We start from the raw sequence: 18,924 nt of genomic DNA, 5'->3' as shown, positions 1-18,924 counted from the left end.
CTTTCAAGGCGTTGGACACTGCCAACTACATAAAGTGAATCAGAAACAATGGTAATGACCTCAATATTCCAATTTTCAAAAGCCCAAATCACAGCTTTCAATTCTATTGTCTGCAATATATCTTTTACCTCTCCAAAAATGACATGCTTTTTCCACACTTTGTCTTACTGCCAAGTGCAGGCAGCCCTTTTGGGCCTTTTACCTACATCTGTAAATACTGTCTGCCCAGACACTGGACAGTCAAATCTCCAGGGTCTGTCCTCCAGATGCTGATGCTCCACTAAAGATAAGACCCGGTGCCATGGATAAGTATTGTGAACTTTACCATCATATCCAGCCAAAGCTATCTGTAAAGAAACAGAATGCTTAATTCTCTATTTAAGATATTAGTTAGCTAATGCTACAGCAATTGAATGTGGTTCATGTCTCTAGATTTCTAATGTTCTCTCACTGCCCTTCATAGTCAAATGAGCCAAAAGTTCTAGTTGAGTGGTAATATTTCTAGATTGTTTTACAGGTAAAAATACTCATTCTATAATAACGAAAGGATTAGCTTAAGTTTTAACCTATTGATAAATCAAGGTGAAAGGATGCTTGGCATAATTGTCATCTTCTTTGTTCTGGGTGATGATCATCAGTTGAACTGGAACATCTTCAAGCAGAGGAGGTCCATGTGAGGTAGCAACCTTTGTGGCAATGTGATCTAAGGCTTGCTGTTGTTTTTTATCTTGGATCTGGCATTCATCTGCTCAAGACAAAGTACTTAGTAACTGTATTAGTGCTCCAAGTTCTTCATTAGTTATCCCACAAATAGGTCTTATCTATTGAATATTTTCTACTAACTTCTGCACATCAGGTACAGTTTCCATCTCAGTTGTAATGGTGAGTTTTTGTGGCTTCGCTACAGACTGATCAATCTGCCACCCAAGATATTTCCGAGGAGCAGAAGATGGCACCTTATCAGAAGTAATTTTCAAACCCCTTTCCTCAAGCCTAATTGTCATGGCTTTTAGAACAGTTACAGAGTCTAAGTGTTTTCCAGCCACTAATACATCATCCAAGTAATGATAGATGATATACTCAGGGAATTGCTGCCGAACGGGTTTTAATGTCCAAGCCACATAAATTTGGCACATCGTAGGGGAATTTTGCGTGCCTTGGGGCAAAGAAATCTATTCATACCTTTTGTAGGCTTCTGCCTTCTTGATAGATGGAACAGAAAATGCAAAATGAGGAGTGTGTTCTGGATGCAAGGGAATGGTAAAAAAACAATCTTTGAGATCAATGATCAATAGATTCTATGACTCAGGTATCATAGTAGGAGATGGAAGACCAGGTTGCAAGGCAGCCGTACTTAGCATGACTGCATTAACAGCACATAAGTCATGGACAACCTCCATTTCCCACTCTTGTTCGGGATGGCAAAAATTGGAGTGTTCCAAGGGGTAATCAATGCCTTTATGTGCCCTTCCTCCAGCTCTTCTTGCACTAATTGTTGGATTATGGGCAGCTTTTCCTTTGACAGCGGCCCCTGATCAATCCAAACAGGTGTATCAGTGGTCTAGCTGATTTTGAGGATTGGCTGCCTTCCAGTGGCTGCTGCTAAAAAGGCCGTGTAACAATGGTGGCTTTTAAAGTTTCTTTGTAATAAAATCACCGTTAGGATGTGTCAGGGTTACCTGTTTGTTTGGTTTAGGTCTTGTGATGTCTGTGGCTCAATATATTTCTTGTTTACCTGTGGAACCAAAGCTTCCTGTTCCCCATTCCTTGTAGTCCGTACAGGGTACACAAGACTTAAAAGGAATAAGCTGAGCAATTGGTGAACCTTTGGGAATAGATACAGGAGGGAAAAATGTTCTAACCATAATTTTAACAACCCCTTGATAGTCTGCATCAATAACTCTTGGAATTCTATTTCATCTCTTTTTACTGGCAGATGATCTCTCTAACAGTAAAGAACTAAGCTTATCTTTCATGGGTCTTTTTACAGTAGTATCCATCAGGTGTACAGCAGAGTCCGTGATGGTAACATCTACTGTGGTTTCTACTTCTACACTGGCACTTCTAGAAGTTGACGATCTAAGGGAGTAAAATCTTCTTCTTCTTCCGTGGGAGGCTGAGCTATCCAGGCAGCTCTCTGTATTTCTCTCGGCATGCTTGGAGAGGCTGCGTTCCAAGGCCCCTTTCCCTGGAACCGATATTCTCTAGTATTGTGGTTATCTTTTTTGCAGATCAAACAAAATTTTTTCATAAATGCAGAGTGACACTGACTTATTTGAATATATTTCATGCAAGATATATGCTTAAATTCCACTAGTTCACCCAGTGTTGCTTGCCACAGACCATAGTGACAAGAAGTGCTCTACAGACTTTGGACTTTTGAACAGCAATGTTTTGCTGGCCCAACCTAGGACAGTCCTAGCACTCTGGAGAAAGGGTAAAATAATTCACACTTGATTTTGAAAGCCTGGAGCAATGGAAAAAAAAATCATCCTGAATCAGAGAATGTTCAAGAGAAGCATACTGGGAGGCACTAACTGAATGAAACAATAATGTCTAAAACCAGAATGCTTGAAGCTGTGGAAGGAGAACGGGGAGATTTGCCTTGCTACCAGATCCCAAATGTGCTGTGGTTCCAGTAGCCCAATTTACAACACTCTTGGGAAGAATGAGAGAGCCACAGAGCAATTAGCAGTGCTCAGACGTGCTGGAGAGCACATGAGGTCCTATCTGAAAACCACATGCAAGTTCGATTTTTGTAAATTTACTCTGGAAAAGTAGAGAAGAGTTTAGTGATAACAGGTAGGGAGTTTAATTCTAGCATCCCTTTTCCTATTCCCTCTGCTCTAAGAGAGGTCGGTTACTTTTTCTCCTGCAAACACAGTAAGGAGCCTTTTATTTCCCCCCTCTCCTGAGGGGTGAGATATAAACCCCCTTACAGCACTTAGTAGACTGATAATGCAGAAGCTGTATAAAAGAATCAGGTGATATGACACATTGAAAACAGGAGTCAAAGAAACACAGATAGCATTTTTCAATAGTACCAGTTCAGGATAAATTTCCTTTTCGCATGAGTTCCTCCCATTCAGAGCTGAAACTGAGAAAACAATCTGCCAGTAGAGAGGTCCCAGCTGTGTCAAGGTTCCATGACAACTAGAAGTCATGACTGGCCATGCCTCCACAGATGTGTCTCTGGGCTTTGCAGGATAGCAATGAGATCAGAAACTTATAAAAAGGGCCTGCCATAAACTGCTGCAGCCTGCAAATGCCTCAGGCATTTGTTGGGGACAAAGCAGCTCCTGTCACCCATGGCTAGTGGGACTTTGCTGCAGCACTTTTTGGTTGCATATTTTCTCATGACTGTCACCTGTGTGGTGAAGGGTTTTTTTATTTATGCATTCATCATTTGTGTTAAAACAGCAATAGTAGTGCAAAAATTTTCACTAGTAATGCCAATAGAAATAACATAAACTCCCCAAAAGAAAACGTTAAACAAGAGCAGTGTTACCAGCCAATTCACAAACCTTTTCTAACAGTGGAAAAGTGAAAGGTTTGTTGTGAAAAGTATTGATCTTTTACACTGTTGAAACTATCAATACCACGTGCTGGGGTTGGAACTCTCCAAGAAACAAATATTGATTTCCCTCTTTTCTGATGTACAAATGACAGACAATGGCTGAACGAACTCTGAATCTTTTAATTGTTTTGAGGCCGACAGATTCTGTTAGTATTTAATTTTTATTGTTTCATTGTTCTGCTGTTTTCTGCTGCCACCCCCCTACCCATCTTTGAAACCTTCGAGGGGAGATACTTTGCTTTTTTTTCCTTTTTTGTGTTAGAAAGACAAGTGAAGGAGTAGTTGAAATTAATGTAGTATTCCCTATACTGCAGTTCACTGTCCGGTCTGATTCATCTAATTTTAGTATTACCTTCAGGAACATTGTAGCAATTTATTTGAAACACAAGGTACTAGTGATGATATAGCATTCTTATTTTTTAAAAACAACACACGTTCCAGAAAATCATGCTATAAAATAAATGTCTTCTTTATAATAGTGAACTGTGGACATTCCATCTCAGTATAAATGCTACAAACAGAAATCCTGCTTCAGAATCTTTAATTTCACCAATTTTACAACAAATATGAATGGCAAAATTGAAAGAGAAAGACGGAGGAATACATAGGCACATGTGTTTCTATTGATCCAAATGCTAAGCAGAATTTGGAGCAGAATGAAATGGATTAGAGCAGAGTAAATTTTTTTTCTTTATTTTATGGAATAAGCATTAATCTTCAGTACCGGGTATATGTCATGTAAAGCTTAAAAAGTAGTTTTTCATTGTCCTGAAGATCACCCAGACACAGTAAATAAATTTCATTTTTTTGGCAAGAGATCCAGGCGTTCACGCCATTGGTGATGGATCTTTCTCAAACACTGTCCTGTCTCTCATATAGTAATGAGATTACCTTGCTTGTTTTTGCTTGTCACTAAAGCCAAGCACACAGTTTTACTGAATGTATTGTTTCACTTTTCTGTTGCCTTAATATTCCTAGTAAAATATGATCTTTCTTTCCATTGGTGTCTGTGTCCTTTAAAACACCCCTGTCAATTGACAGAACAAGGGCCTAAGACCTACTGGGATCAACGTTAGATTTGTTGAAGTTGCCTAAGCAATGGTTTGTGCCACTCATTTTTTTCAACAATAGCCCAAGTCTGTAGAAAAGGGGAACTTAAGCAAGTATCTTGAGTTTCCTGAAAAGAACAAAATTCTTGGACAGCAAGCAGCATTCCCAAAGAGCTAGCAGCAACCTGAAGATACCTTGATGAACGGATTAGTGAGATTATGAGCCACGTTTGCCTGTGATGGCAATGTTGCCTTTTTCCCAACCTGGAAATGAAAGTAGAGATAATTTTAGTAAGGAGATAATATAAAAATGGATCTTTATTTGGAAGTTTTCAGGGGCACTTATGGAAGATGTCCACAAAAGCCCACTCCCTCCAGAGATGAGTACATATTTGTAGGTTTTAGGAAATTAGCGTAATTGATAAAAAGCACTAATTAGGACAACAAGTGGTGATGCAATTCCCCCCCAGGTCAAGTTCCTTCTCTGGAGTCCCCCCTCTTGGCACTGGCTGTACTTTGTCCATTAAAATGCATCTCAAAGAGTTGTTCTTGTGTGCCAGGAAGAACCAAGATGGCACTGGGGCCTTGGACCCCCCAGCGCTTGGAGCTCTGGAATTTGTTTTGTCTTTCTGCTTAGGGAAAGGACTTGGAAAAGTATTGGGAAAACTGGTGACTAATACAGTAGGATACAGAGCTACAAACATATATGCAAAGAATATAGAAAACATAGGAAAAAAGGCAAAACCCAAATGGCATCAGCAAGGTCTTGGGCATGAACACGTATGTCCAGATGGCCTTCTCAGCCCTATTTCTGTGTATTTCTGGGAACCAGAGAATCCTGCTTGAGCCTCTGCGGAGATGGATTTGGGAAGTAAAAATTCGTTTATTTTTTTCTCCTTGGGGCAGCTCCTGTTCCTAACATCAGCTAAGCCTCTCTCCACCATTATGCCTCTGATTGTTGCAGCAAAACAATTCATGGCAGACAGAAGACACTGACAATTCCAGGGACATGGCTTTCTCCAGTGCCAGCTGTGAGTGGGAGTCGGAATAAAAACTCTGTAAACCACAACTCCATTGGAAGATTCCTTTCCTTTTCATTCCGTAAATAAGCTCTACATTCCCTTCTGAATTGTCAGTTGCTTGTTAAAGATGGGAACTTCTCTTTTATGATTTTTTTCCCTATGGTTTGGAATTGGATGAAGGTCTCCTTCATTCACAAACTCCAGACCAAACTGCCTTTGGAATATGGCCCATGGGCAGTTTTTGCCCAGCCATGGTACTTCTAGATCAGAAAGCAAAGGCAATGGTATTTGCAGCCAAAACCCAACAAAGCCTGGGACAGCCAAAACATTCTGGGGAGACACAGGCCTCCAGCTGTTCCTAGAAATCAATGGAGTTCCTGCCAAATGGCTCTGTAGCACTAAGTGCAATCTCTTTGCCTGGATCAGAGCCTTGCTCAATGGAAAAAACAGAAAGATCAGCCAGGGTGCTCCCAAAGGCCCATCACATCGTTTTTATTCTGCTCATCTGGCTTAAGTTTGCAACTCAATGTGTGGCTGCAGTTACACTGATGAGGAGGAAAGAAAAACAAAACAAACAAACAAACAAACAAACACCAATAAAAAAAGAGCCTCATGGCAGGGCTATGACGTTCCACAAGAGGAATCACTGGTGTGCATTTCATGGACCTCTCTCAATCCTATTAAAGTACTGTAGTCCTGGTTTAAAATAGAGAGGTATGAAACAACTTTGGGAGACAGAAACTAAAATGGCTTATGGGATTTTTTTTTTTAAGAATGAGGAAAATTACTCAAAAGGTGGTTTTTTGTAACATTTTAAAATATACTACATAAAAATTAACAACTGCAATAAGTAAGAATTAAAAAAGTAAGTTCTTTGGTGTACAAATAATTAGAAACACAGAAATGTGAGGATATGAATGCATATTTTCATAAAAATATGGAATTACAGACAAAAGTCGCTGATGGTAGAGACAGGAATGTGACATACACACACACTGAGTCCATGCAGCAACAGCCAATGCTTATTGAATGGCTGTGGGAAATGGATTTGTGAAGAATTCTCACAACCTGACAGAAAGCTCACAGTCTTGTACACCTGTATGCAAACACTGAGGTAAGGTGTGCTGACTTAGGAAGGCCATGGAATAGAGATGACATTGTGGAGAGAGAGAGAGACTGAACTAGAAACACGTTTCAACAAGTTTCAAAATATGGTCCTGCAAAAAGACTAGATATTTTAGAGAATTAGAACTGTGAAAGATGCATTGTAGCAGGACCATGTGGGGAAAAATAGAGGTGATTTGTGTTAGAGTTAATAGCAGCATTGTGTGGCAAAAGCTAATAGGTTGAAAAACATTTATAAGGTATTGTAACCAGGAAATAGGTTGGCTTCTGCTGGAATGGCATTGAGTTTTACATCTCTTGTGTCTCACTATTCATCGAGACTGATAATGGAATCAAATCTTTTTAAATGCCTTCCAGTTGCCCATCTCTGCAAAAGCTGGGAAAACCAACAAAAGGCACCCTCTTTTATAGGGGCTTCAAATTTCCCACTCTTACCTAGCTGATTGGACAAGGGTCTTAACTCCACCAGCTCACTGGCCAATGATATGGGTGCATTCATGGTTCAAACGGGTTGGCTGAAGTCCCCTGTTTGAACTTGAATCCAGCCTATCAGTAACACACCCGGGGACTTGTTTGCTTCTACTATCCAATGGATTAGGCTGGTTGAGTTGCTGTCTTGTTATGCCACATCATCTGTGCAGCTTTAGGCCACCTATAGCTGTCACAACCACAAACTACATACACTTAACTATAATACAAAGGTTGGTACTTTAATTACTCCTTTTTTAATTGTACTTTAATTAGGTCTTTTTACATTGCTGGATTTTTTTTTCTTCTGAAGAGAAGCTAGGATACTGCTCAAGAAAACTATCACATCCAATAATTAAATTCCCTGATTTCTTCTGGTGCTGGGTAAGACCTTCAGGCTGAAAGACTTGACTGAAGGCAAAGAACTAGTTCTGTGTGGTTTTGTTGACTGAAGACCCAGTACCAGTTCTGCTCCCTGTCATATGGGAGGATGCACCCATTGATGACCCAGTACTGTTTCTGGTTGGTGTCAGGTTGGTGAATGTGTCCCTTGATGACCCAATGCTTGCTCTGCTTGGTGTCCCACTGGAGGGTATGTTGCTTGCAGACAAACTGTAACTTCTGTCAGATATCGCATGGGAGGATATGTCCATTGATGATCCAAAACTTGTACTTAGGTTTTGGGTCATCAGTGGACATATTGGACAGTCTGATGTCACACTGGAGGGTATGCTGCTTGCAGACAAACTGTCACTTCTGTCGGATATCCTGTGGGAGGACATGTCCATTGATGATCCAAAACCTGTTCTGTCTGGTGTCACACTGGAGAGTGTGTTGGTTGCAGACCCAGGGTATGTTCTGTCAGATATCTCATGGGAGGATATGTCCACTGATGATCCAACACCTGTTCTGCTTGGTGTCACACTGGAGAATGTGTCGATTGGAGACAGAGTGCACATTCTGTTGGATATCCCATGGGGGGCACACGTCCATTGATGATCCAAAACCTTTTTTCTCTGGTGTCGCAAAGGAGAATGTGTCGGTTGGAGACAGAATGTACATTTTGTCACATACCCCATGGGGGGACATGTCCATTGATGATTCAAAACCTGCCTTCTCTGGTATCAGAATGGAGAGTGTGTCGGTTGGAGACAGAGGGTACATTCTGTCAAGTGCCCCATGGGAGGACATGTCTATTGATGATCCAAAACCTGTTCTGCTTGGTGTCACACTGGAGAATGTGTCGGTTGGAGACAGAGGGTACATTCTGTCAGATATCCCATGGGAGGACATGTCCATTGATGATCCAAAACCTGTTCTGTCTGGTGTCACACTGGAGAGTGTGTTGGTTGCAGACCCAGGGTATGTTCTGTCAGATATCTCATGGGAGGATATGTCCACTGATGATCCAACACCTGTTCTGTCTGGTGCCACACTGGATGATGTGTCGGTGGTATACAGAGTGCGCGTTCTGCGTGGTACCACACTGGAGGGTACAGGCACAGTTCTGTCTGGTGCCACAGTGGATGTTGTGTCGGTTCCAGAAACAGTATAGGTTCTGAGTCTAAGCTCTCCCCTGTGTGCTGGAATAAAAAAAATAGAAAAACAAATCAAGAGCAAATCTACGTTTCCTGTTAAATACCTCTCACAAGGGTATGTATGTGAAGTACTTATAACTGTTTGCTTCTTAAGTGCTTATTTGAAACACACAGCACCTGATTATAGATACTAATCTTTAATAGACAAAGGACATTAGCACAAGTATCCTGCCCTCAGAAGGGTTGGAAAACAATGGCACTTTATTTGAAGTGCTACACAATACTTACAGAGATCTTTTATCCCTCATCATTATAATTCCAAGGCTGTGTTTTTTAATCAAGTAAACAAACTTATTCTACAGTCTCCCTGTCACTGTTATTGGGGAACACTTGCCCTGTTGGCCACAGAAGGGATTTATTTGTTTTTGGATATATTTCACTATTAATTGAAATCAACACTTAATGTTCTTCAAATATTAGTCAAGCATATTGTTGCAGGCAACATTTTAATTAAATTACTCTAATATTCAAGTATGTTACAACAGTCTGACAAGTTAAAAATTCACATAACTAGAATACTGAGTATCAAACAATTTTTGCATAGAAAAGGCACTTTCTTTACCAAATAGCATGTGTGGGCTTGAACTAACGTGTTTTTGTAAACTTTGTCCTAAGTTACATAATGTGATTTATAATATAAGTTTCATATTGTTATTATTTTAAACTGCATGATTTGTAATATTTAGTTACAACTATTACTTGTGTAAGCAAAGACACATGACAAGGAGAGCATTTGTCCTGGGATATGTGCATTCCTTGGCTATGTAGTAATGTTGGCAAGTGATGCTCAGTTGATTAAAATCAGGTAAGAATTGCTACTACTCCTGTAAAAAATTAGTTTCTGGGAGACATCACTGCTTGGTGTATTATAGACACGTCCAGATAAGTAAACACTGTCAGTATGCTTTTCTGTTTTGCCTGTACTGATATCTCCATTCTTTCATGTCTGCCATCATCTCAGTAGCTGGAAAATTCTCTTTTGTGGCATATGTTGGTTTTGCATGGGTTTATTTTTGGTCAGGAGGGAAGAAGCCAGCCATGAAAGTGGTATTTCTGTGAGGAGGTGCTAAAAGCTTCCTCCATGCCAAACAAAACCAATTGCTGTCTCCCTCTGAGAATAGGCACACTGCTAAGTCAATTACAAAAGCTTGTAATGCCTCTATGGTAATTTATTTATGAAAGACAAAACCTTGGGAACTCTCTTTTTCTTCCTCGGAGAGGTGGGTAGGTGCCAGGGTCTTCCTGCTCCAGGGCTGGCCATGTGGCCAGGACGGCGCAGCCAAGATGGGCACAGCCAGGCTGGCGCCATGTGGTGCGGCTGTCTCGGTGTGGCTCACAATGAGCTTTATTTGCTTTGCTTAGCCGCTTTTAGCCAGCCATGCTGCCAACAAAGAGCCAGAAGTAGTGGCAGTGGATTTTTTTTCCCCTTTTTGGTGCGCCACATGAGGAGAGGCACTGAGTGGAGCTGGCAGCTGGCGTGTCCCGCATGGCGCCGGTGGGAGCCGTGTGATCAGTGTGAGGGGCATGGCGAGCAATTGCCCAGGGTGAAGCCTGCATGGGATCAACCTTTCAACGCTGCAGAGGTCTATAAAACTTTTCAATTGATAGAACTTGAGAACAAATGAACTTACGAACACTAATTCTCTCCTGAGTCAGAGAAAAGGAAAAGGGGAAGACATGTGAGGAGAACAACATGGCGACACTAAGGTTGGTGCAGAAGAGGGAGGGGGAGGAGGAGGTGCTCTGGGCCTCAGAGCTGAAATTCTCCTGCAAGCTGTGGTGAGGACTATAACACAACAATCTATTTCCTTGCAATTCATTAAGTGCGTGGGGGAATACAGAAATCACCTGCAGCCTGTGAGAAAAAGGTGGTCATCCTGGAACGTGTGGATGCTGAGAAGCTGTGATCAAGTGAAAGACTTGAAAGAGAGAGAGAAGCCTTGCTTCCAGAGATAGAAGAAAAACACCTTTGCTTTCGTACTAGAACAGCTTATCCTTGAAACAAAACCCCATGAACCAAATGGCCCATGAAAAAACAGTTGTGGGAAGACTTCTTTGCCCTTGGGAGTGACTCATGTTGCAGCAAACTTGGGTGGGGCTGCTACTCGTGAAAATTAGAACCACATTGGAAAAGTTCACAGAGAACTGTCTCCTGTGGAAGAGACTCCATGGCATAGCAAAAAAACACCTCTCCCTAAGCAGACTGAAGAAAGACTTTTAGAAGTGACAATCTGACTAAAAGCCCCATGTTTTGTCTCCCTCTGTTGTTGGTCAGAAGGAAAGAAGGGCTATGGAAGGGTTTTAAATCTCATGATTCTTTTTAAATTTCATTAATAGATTTTTCTTTATCTATTTTAAAGTTTTGAGCCTGTTTTGCCTTTAAAGTCTTTTACTTCTAATCCTTAACTCAGCCCATGAGCTTTTTAATTGTTCTTTCCCCTTCCTCTACTCAACGGTGGCAGAGGAGAATAAGTAAAGGATTTTTTGTAGGTGCACTGGCTTTTAATGCACTGTAGGTGCATTGGCTTTTAGCCAATGTCAAACCCATGACACTATCAGATTTTACTTTACTTACTATCACTGTGAGAACATTCACATGTTTCAAAGCAAATAAACCATTCACTACTAACAGTACTAAGAAAAAGTTACAATTATTTGAGGTCCACATTTACTGAATTCTGTCCTACACTATTTCCAAGAAAAAAAATGCAAGACAGAGGGTGACAAGAAAAAAGCCCAGTCTGACAAATTTCTACAACTTAGAGAAAGCAAGGTTTAAAAAGCAAGGAAATGCAAAGAACTGCAATGGCTTAGGGAGAGGTGTTTTTTTGCTATGCCATGGAGTCTCTTCCACAGGAGACAGTTCTCTGTGAACTTTTCCAATGTGGTTCTAATTTTCACGAGTAGCAGCCCCACCCAAGTTTGCAAGGAAAGGCTATTACAAACACATTAATGGTTTAAAACAGAAAGAAAGGAAAAAGCCTTTAAAAAAATTTAAAATAGTAATGAAAGAAAAAAATGAAAAACCAAATACCCATCCACCTGCCACCAACACTCCCCCAAACCAAAAAAATCCAAACAACCAAGCAACCAAACACAAACAAAAATAAAAATAACCAAGCAAATGGGGACCACTAGAAAAAAAAAAAAAAAAACCTACTAAAAATTACAAAAATTTTAATCCCTGTCTTAGCTATCACCATCCCCTTCCTCTTCTGAAAAACGTCTCTGAACATTTCTGTTTGTGCTAGTTTTAATGCTACATTATGGAATGCTACATTTACAATTCAGTGTTTTGTGCATTTACAATTAAGTGTTGTTGCGTTTGCCTACAGCAGCTGTGCAGCATGAAGGGAGATGCTGGCTGGGAACCCACATCCTGTCATTGCTTGCAAAGCACACTTACCAGCAGGAGCAGGAATAGGAGCAGCAGCTCTACCAGATGCTTGGGGTGAAATGTGAGGCTGAAGAAGATCTGTTTAGTAAAAGTAAGTTTTAATAAGCAAGGAAATGCACAGAATGGAAATAGTTATGGTTACAAGGAAAGGTGATTACAAAATGTTAATGGTTTAAAACAGAAAGACAGGGAAAAGCCTTTGGTTAAAAAGAAAGAAAGCAAGCAATTAAAAGAAGTAAAAAAAGAAAAAAATCAAAAATCAAATACCCACCCACACACCTCAACCCCTCCCCAAAACCAAAAAATTCCAATCAACCAAGCATCCAAACCCAAACTAAAACCAAAAAACCCCACAAGGAAATAGGAGCCAATAATAAAAAACACTAATCCATGTGTTAGCTTCCACCATCTCCTTTCTCTTCTGAAAACAGTCTCAGAACATTTCTCTTAGCACTAGTTTTAATACTCCCTTATGTTTATATTTAAGTATTGTTTGCCCAGAGAAGCTGTGCAGCATGAAGGGAGATGCTGTCTGGGAACCCACATTCAAGTGACTTTAATTGCTTCAAAGGCACAAAGCACACTTACCCACAGGAACAGGAGCAGCAGCAGGAACAGCAACAGAAGGAGGAGGTGGAGGAGCAGGTGGAGGAGCAGAAGCAGGAGCAGGAGGAGGAGGAGGTGGAGGAGGTGGTGAACTGCTTCAGAGTCAATGTGGCAGTGTGAAGATTCTGTTTGGAGAAAGTAAATTGTAATAAGCAAGGAAATGCACAATACTGGAATGGTTGTGTTTGCAAGGAAAGGCTGTTACAAAATGTTAATGGCTTCTAACAAAAAGAAAGGGAAAAGTCTATGAAGGAAAGGAAAGGAAATTGCAAGGAAAGGAAAGGAAAGGGAAAGGAAATTTCAAGGAAGGGAAAGGGAATTTCAAGGAAAGGAAATGAAATGTCAAGGAAAGGAAATGTCAAGGAAATTTCAAGGGAAGGATATTTCAAGGAAAGGAAAGGAAATTTCAAGGAAAGGCTATTTCAAGGAAATTTTAGGGAAAGGAAAGGAAATTTCAAGGCAAGGAAATGAAAGGATATTTCAAAGAAAGGAAAGGAAAGGAATTGCAAGGAAATTTCAAGGCAAGGCAAGGAAATTTCAAGGAAAGGACAGAAAATTTCAGAGAAAAGAAAAGATATTTCAAGGAAGTTTCAAGGAAAGGAAATTTCAAGGCAAGGAAAGGAAAAGGAAGGCAAGCAAAGTTCCAGGAAAGGAAAGTCCCAGGAAAGGAGGAAGGATAATAATATTAAAAAAAAAAAACAAAAAACAACTCAAAAACCAAACACATACCCAGCCACCACCACCACTCCCCAAAACCAAAAGAAATCCAACCAACCAAGCAACATTCAAACTACAACAAAAAAACCCCATATCAAATAATGACCAATAGAAAAAAAATACAGCACGAATTTTAAGTCCTGTGTTAACTTTCATCACCTTCTTTCTCTTCTGATATATGTCTCTGAACATTTCTGTTTGCACTAATTTTATTGCTTCAATATGTTTACAATTAAGTGGTGTTGTATTTGCCTACAGAAGCTGTGCAGCATGAAGGGAGATGCTGGCTGGGAACCCACATCCGAGTGACTGTAATTGCTTGCAAAGCACACTTACCATCAGGAACAGGAGTAAGAGGCACCAAAGCTGCTTCGGATTCAAAGTGAGCCTGTGAAGATTGTCTTCCTGTTCTTAATGCTTCAATTCTGGCAGTGCCCGTGAGTAGAGATCCCTAAAATGTCCAAACATGTTCTTTAAATAAAAGTAAAAGGAATCATTAGTGCCAGGCAAGCTACACTTAAATGCCAAATAGCACACATCCACATTTGTTACAAAAGACAGAATTTTTTTTTAGCAGAGAAATCAAATACAGTTTGGAAGCCAGGCAGATTCTTAGTCCCAGGACTTGAACATCAAAAAGGTCTAACAATGGATTTTGTATTTCTTCTAGAATGTTGAATACTAATGTAATTGAGGAGCAGGGAATGAGTCCACACCCTAGTTAGAAGATGCTGTGATGTTTTCAAGTATGCAGTACAGCACTGAGCTCTTGATACAATTTTTTCATTTTATTTAAATACAAGACTCACTGCAGGTTCAACTTTTGTTCACAAAAAATTACCACATAGTTTCAAGCTAATGTTCACACTTCCAAGATGAGTCAAGTTACTAATCCTTCCACTCCACAGCAAAAAAATTAACTTGCAGTAACAAAAGAAACATTGTAAACCTACAGACCTCTGAAAACAAATAATCCGATTGCACTAGAACTGGAAAGATGTAGCTGTTTCCATGGATGTAGTGGAATAATGTCCCAATTTTGTTATATTGGTTTAGATTGATGATAAAGTTAGCAGGACAAGAGAGCACAGATGATTTGGCAGTACTGGTAACTTTATATCTACCCCAAGTAGTCTCAACTAACCGTTGAAATTATTGGTCTTCTTTACAACGCATAATCATATTTTATTTGTTATAATTTTTCCCTTCAGATAGTATGAAATTGGACTTTTGAATGTAAACCTGTGATACAGACAAAAATTAACCTTGTACCACAAACAGGGATTTACAAAGGTTTTTCAGTTTTCCTTTTCAGTTTTCACATTGCTGATCTTCAGAATAGATGTTAACCCAGGTAAAATCAACCGGGTTGTTTCATTGGGGTGTCTAGGAAACAGCAGTGGCAAATTAACCCATATCACATCTTTTTTCATGAGAAAAAATCTCCAAAATGTCTTGGTTCTGTGGTTCTAGTCCTAAAAGAGGATTCTTGAAGATTATAAGGCCTTTAATTTAAATATGCACATCGCAGACTAACTAAGGCAGTTCTAGAGGATGTGCCTGCAAACAACTCCACTGCTTTCAATGACAAGTGTCCCTAAAATGATTCCTAGCTGCTTACCTCACTCAAGATTACAGGATTGCCCTTAATACAGTTTGGCATGGAGTAAAATTAAAATCCATTAGGTGACCTCTGTCTATAAAAAGGCAAACTTTGTAATAAAACCTCAGTAATGAGCTTGGAAAGGAATCAAACAGGAACTAGAGATGAGGGCTGAGGAGAGAGAGAGGGAAAAGGGTGAAAGAGAGATGAGGAAAGGGAGAAAGAGAAAAAGGGATGGAGAAAAGGAAGTTCACAGTGACACCGACTGTGAGCCATTGCTGCTGTTTGTATATGTATTGAGTTACCAAGTGCACCTGAGGCTGCAGGTGAACAAGAACTTCACAGTTCTGCCCCACCAGCGAGCTCCCCAGCACATACTGTACTATGTTATTTATACCACAAGCACTCTGTGCAAATATGAAATGCAACTTTTTGTGTTTATGATTCTCTTCTGGAGAGAAAGAGGGAACAGGCTGCAGGTGCTTCTGCAATCATTGTGAGGTCAAAAAAGAATGGGAGTTGGGATGGGACTTAAAAAAAGAAAAGCAGCATCCACTACCAAATTAGAAAATAAGGATTTTAAAGCTGGTGATTGCCACAATGCCTCCTGTGCTAATTAAGCTTCATGGGAATCTCAAGGCATTATATATTTCATATTTCCATATTTTAGTGTGGAAACACGATAATGCACACATAATTTATGTCTTTATCATATTGAAATGTATGTATGCATGCAAGAGGGCAACAGTGAGAAATTATAATCTGCCTTTCTTGAATGTTTGATTTTGTGACCCCGATCCTGCAATTATATTCTGCATTAGAACAGAAAATCTACAATCAATTGGGAGGAATTACTGCAGAAGCTTACACACTGTATGCAATACTTACCCTGTCTAAGTTCCTTGCACTTTACTTGATTACCTACTCTCTCTCTAATTCAGACAGAGAAGTACAATGAAAGAAATATGTACTCACTCTGCCTTTTCTTCTCTCATTAGGAAAAAAATTCTGCTTTAGCACTAATGTATTCTGCACAACTACAAAGACTAAGGGATAGTTTCTGTAGAAGACCAAACTTAAAAACAATAAGGATGCATTGCACTGAATCTGCATTCAGAGCTGAAAATATGGCACATTACTGGTAAATTTCTCTTTTTTTCCCACTCATTGTTTTGTCCTAAAAAAATCAGTATTTTGAAATGTGCAAGTCTTTAAACCTACAGAAGCAAAATAGCTTCTATATTTAAACATTCTAAATAGCAATCTCTTTTAAATGAGGAATGCTCTAAACACCACCGTTAATTCTAGAACCGTGGGTTGAAAAAATCTGATACTGACCAAGAAGGAGCCTGAAAATCTCATCTTTTTTGTTTGGTTGGTTTTGCTTTTTTGTGGGGATCTTAGTTTTGGTTTTGTTTGTGGGTTTTTTTAATTAGTCTTGTGTATATTAATGGGAAAAAAAGTGAAGGGGATAGAGGGATATTAATTTCCAAATATATATACTTCTGTCCATGTTTGTTTTCCCATCCATTATTTAATACTGTAACTGCAAAACTGAAAGTTGACATCATCTCTGAAATACCATGTGCAAGAGTACACATGGAAATTCTTTCAACTGTTGACTGCAATACTTTTGAAGCTTTTTGCTCTCCACATGCTCAGAGCATAATCTGTCTGCCTGTTACAGCTCAGATGCAAAAAGGAAAGAAAATTAAAAAAAAAAAAAAACAGGATTGGTTTTAGACTCTAACCTGGAATGATGCAGCCTCTGGCCTGTCTCTCATTGCTTCCTCTGAAAGGGTCTTCAGGCTGGGGAGTGGCATGGCTGATGCCACAGCCTCGTCTCTGACCTAAAGGGAAAATAGCCCAGCATCAGTGGTAATTCTCCTTCAGACACACCAGCGGGGGTGAACGGTGTCCCCTTGAGCCCATTGAGTGGACTTGCATTGATCACTGGACCTAACATCTATGGATAAAGTACAACTGATTGAATTTTCATTGCAAATAAATCTCTCATTCACAGTGCTGGGAGAGAATGCTACCAAAAAAAAAAAAAAAAAAAGTACCCTGCCCTGAAAAGAGAAAGGCCACGGACATGGCACGACGTATCTATTACTGTAAGAACACAGCAGTTGCTGCATGACATTCACTTCCAAAGTTTAAAAGAAGCCAGTATGAAGATGGTGGTGGCACAAAGGAAATTTTTTATCAGCACAGTTTGCTGTAGGTGAACCACGCAGTTTAGGTTCTGTCACTTTCCATGAGCATTAAAGGAAAGAGACTTGAAAAAGATATCTGAAAATAAAGTTAAGAACAGTTTTGGTGAATACAGAAACTAAAATAAAGAAGAGATTCCCATTTTGCTAGGAATTAAAGATATAGTAAAGGGAAATGGACACTCCAAGGTAATGAAAACATCTCTGGCTCTGTGCTGCTGTAGATTAAAAGCAGTTATAAAACCACCTACCATTAGAGCTATAGTATAATATGAAAATATTCCTTTCTCCTAAATAATTAATATGTATAGCTTTGTTGGACCTTCAAATAGTCTTATACCAGGCCACACTTGTACAAGTCAGAGAGAAAACTTGAGATTATTATTAAATTTAAAATGAGCTTTAAAAAAATACCATGGAAGGTTCTGACCACAGATTATGACTTCCTGCATTTTCTTTTCCTATTAATAATTTTCAGAGGTTAAAGTAGCAGACACAAAGCCAAATGTTTTATGGCCACCAAGTATGTGATCTCTCATTATTCAGTAGAGGGTTAACCACCACAATTGCTAATTTTTTGTATGCTGCATTAGTCTTGACAACCAGAAATAGTGCTCAGCGAGGGAAGGCAAGGGAATTTTGTCATAACTTCTACATTTAGAACAAGGTGTGTGTATACTGCAAACTTGCATTTTATTCCACTATAGTTTTTTAAGATGGTAGAAGTTGAGGGAGGAAACTTCAACTCTAAGGAAAGGAAGTTGCTTTGCAACAACTTTTCTCCTCCCCTGAGAATAAACAGTTCTAAGAGTTTGGCATGTTTGGAACACAAATCAGAGGGAGCACTTCAAATTCCTACCTCATTCAGGGCAGCCTCCACAGCTTTTATATGATTAATGATCAACTCTTCGTCTCTATTATAAAAGAAAAGAAAACAAAACAAAACAAAACAACAATGGAGTAACTTTATAGAACTGAAGCTCTTCCAATGTACAAATTAATCTTCAGCTACTTTATGGTTTTGATGTCTTGTAAAATAATTGTTGATAAACTGTTGAAATTGTTGATAAATTGTTGATAAACTCCAATGCAAACCCTAAAAATAGTTCATATTGGTGCATTTGGTGCATTTCCAAATGAAAGATGCGTCTGTTGAGGATAAGCAATTAAAACTGATCTAATTATATGCCTATCAAAACTATCATGGCTTGGATACAGAGGTCATTAAAAGTCTCTAGCAGGATGGTATTATATTCTTGTATTGGAAAACACTGACAGATTCTGTTTATTTCATCTGCTTTGCTTATATGCTCCAAAGGGAGGAAAAAAACCCTATTTATTGTGAAGAGCTGCTAGAACAATGAAGGGAAAGTTGTCTTTGTTGATTTTCAGTTGCTATATACAGAAAAAAAATGCCATTTTTAAAGTCTCTTCACATGAAAATAATCTTTTCTGGATATATGTGTGGCCACAAAGAAGAATGTCCAAAATAGATTGGGGTGATTACAATGGAAAGGGCAAGCGTTCCAGAACAAATCCTTCTGCA

The 18,924-nt window shown here is 39.4% G+C and overlaps 1 protein-coding gene across 2 annotated transcripts in view; it reads right to left on the bottom strand.

The window, feature by feature from the left end:
- Positions 1-6,126: 6,126 nt before the first annotated feature.
- LOC143692044 (uncharacterized) overlaps positions 6,127-18,924 on the bottom strand; it is a 37,075-nt gene continuing 24,277 nt past the window's right edge. For both annotated transcript variants that reach the window (XM_077171525.1, XM_077171526.1), the window contains 6 exons: positions 18,238-18,292; positions 16,914-17,012; positions 13,896-14,010; positions 12,825-12,967; positions 12,246-12,314; positions 6,127-8,824 (listed from right to left, as the gene is read on the bottom strand). In XM_077171525.1, coding sequence (XP_077027640.1) covers positions 8,570-8,824; positions 12,246-12,314; positions 12,825-12,967; positions 13,896-14,010; positions 16,914-17,012; positions 18,238-18,292 — 736 coding nt within the window. In that variant the 3' untranslated portion in view covers positions 6,127-8,569. The remainder of the gene's footprint in view (positions 8,825-12,245; positions 12,315-12,824; positions 12,968-13,895; positions 14,011-16,913; positions 17,013-18,237; positions 18,293-18,924) is intronic.

Source organism: Agelaius phoeniceus, chromosome Z (genome assembly GCF_051311805.1).
Source record: "Agelaius phoeniceus isolate bAgePho1 chromosome Z, bAgePho1.hap1, whole genome shotgun sequence".
NCBI classification, from domain to species: Eukaryota; Metazoa; Chordata; class Aves; order Passeriformes; family Icteridae; genus Agelaius; species Agelaius phoeniceus.
The sequence above is the reverse complement of the archived record's forward strand: the minus strand, read 5'-3'. Positions and strand labels throughout refer to the sequence as shown.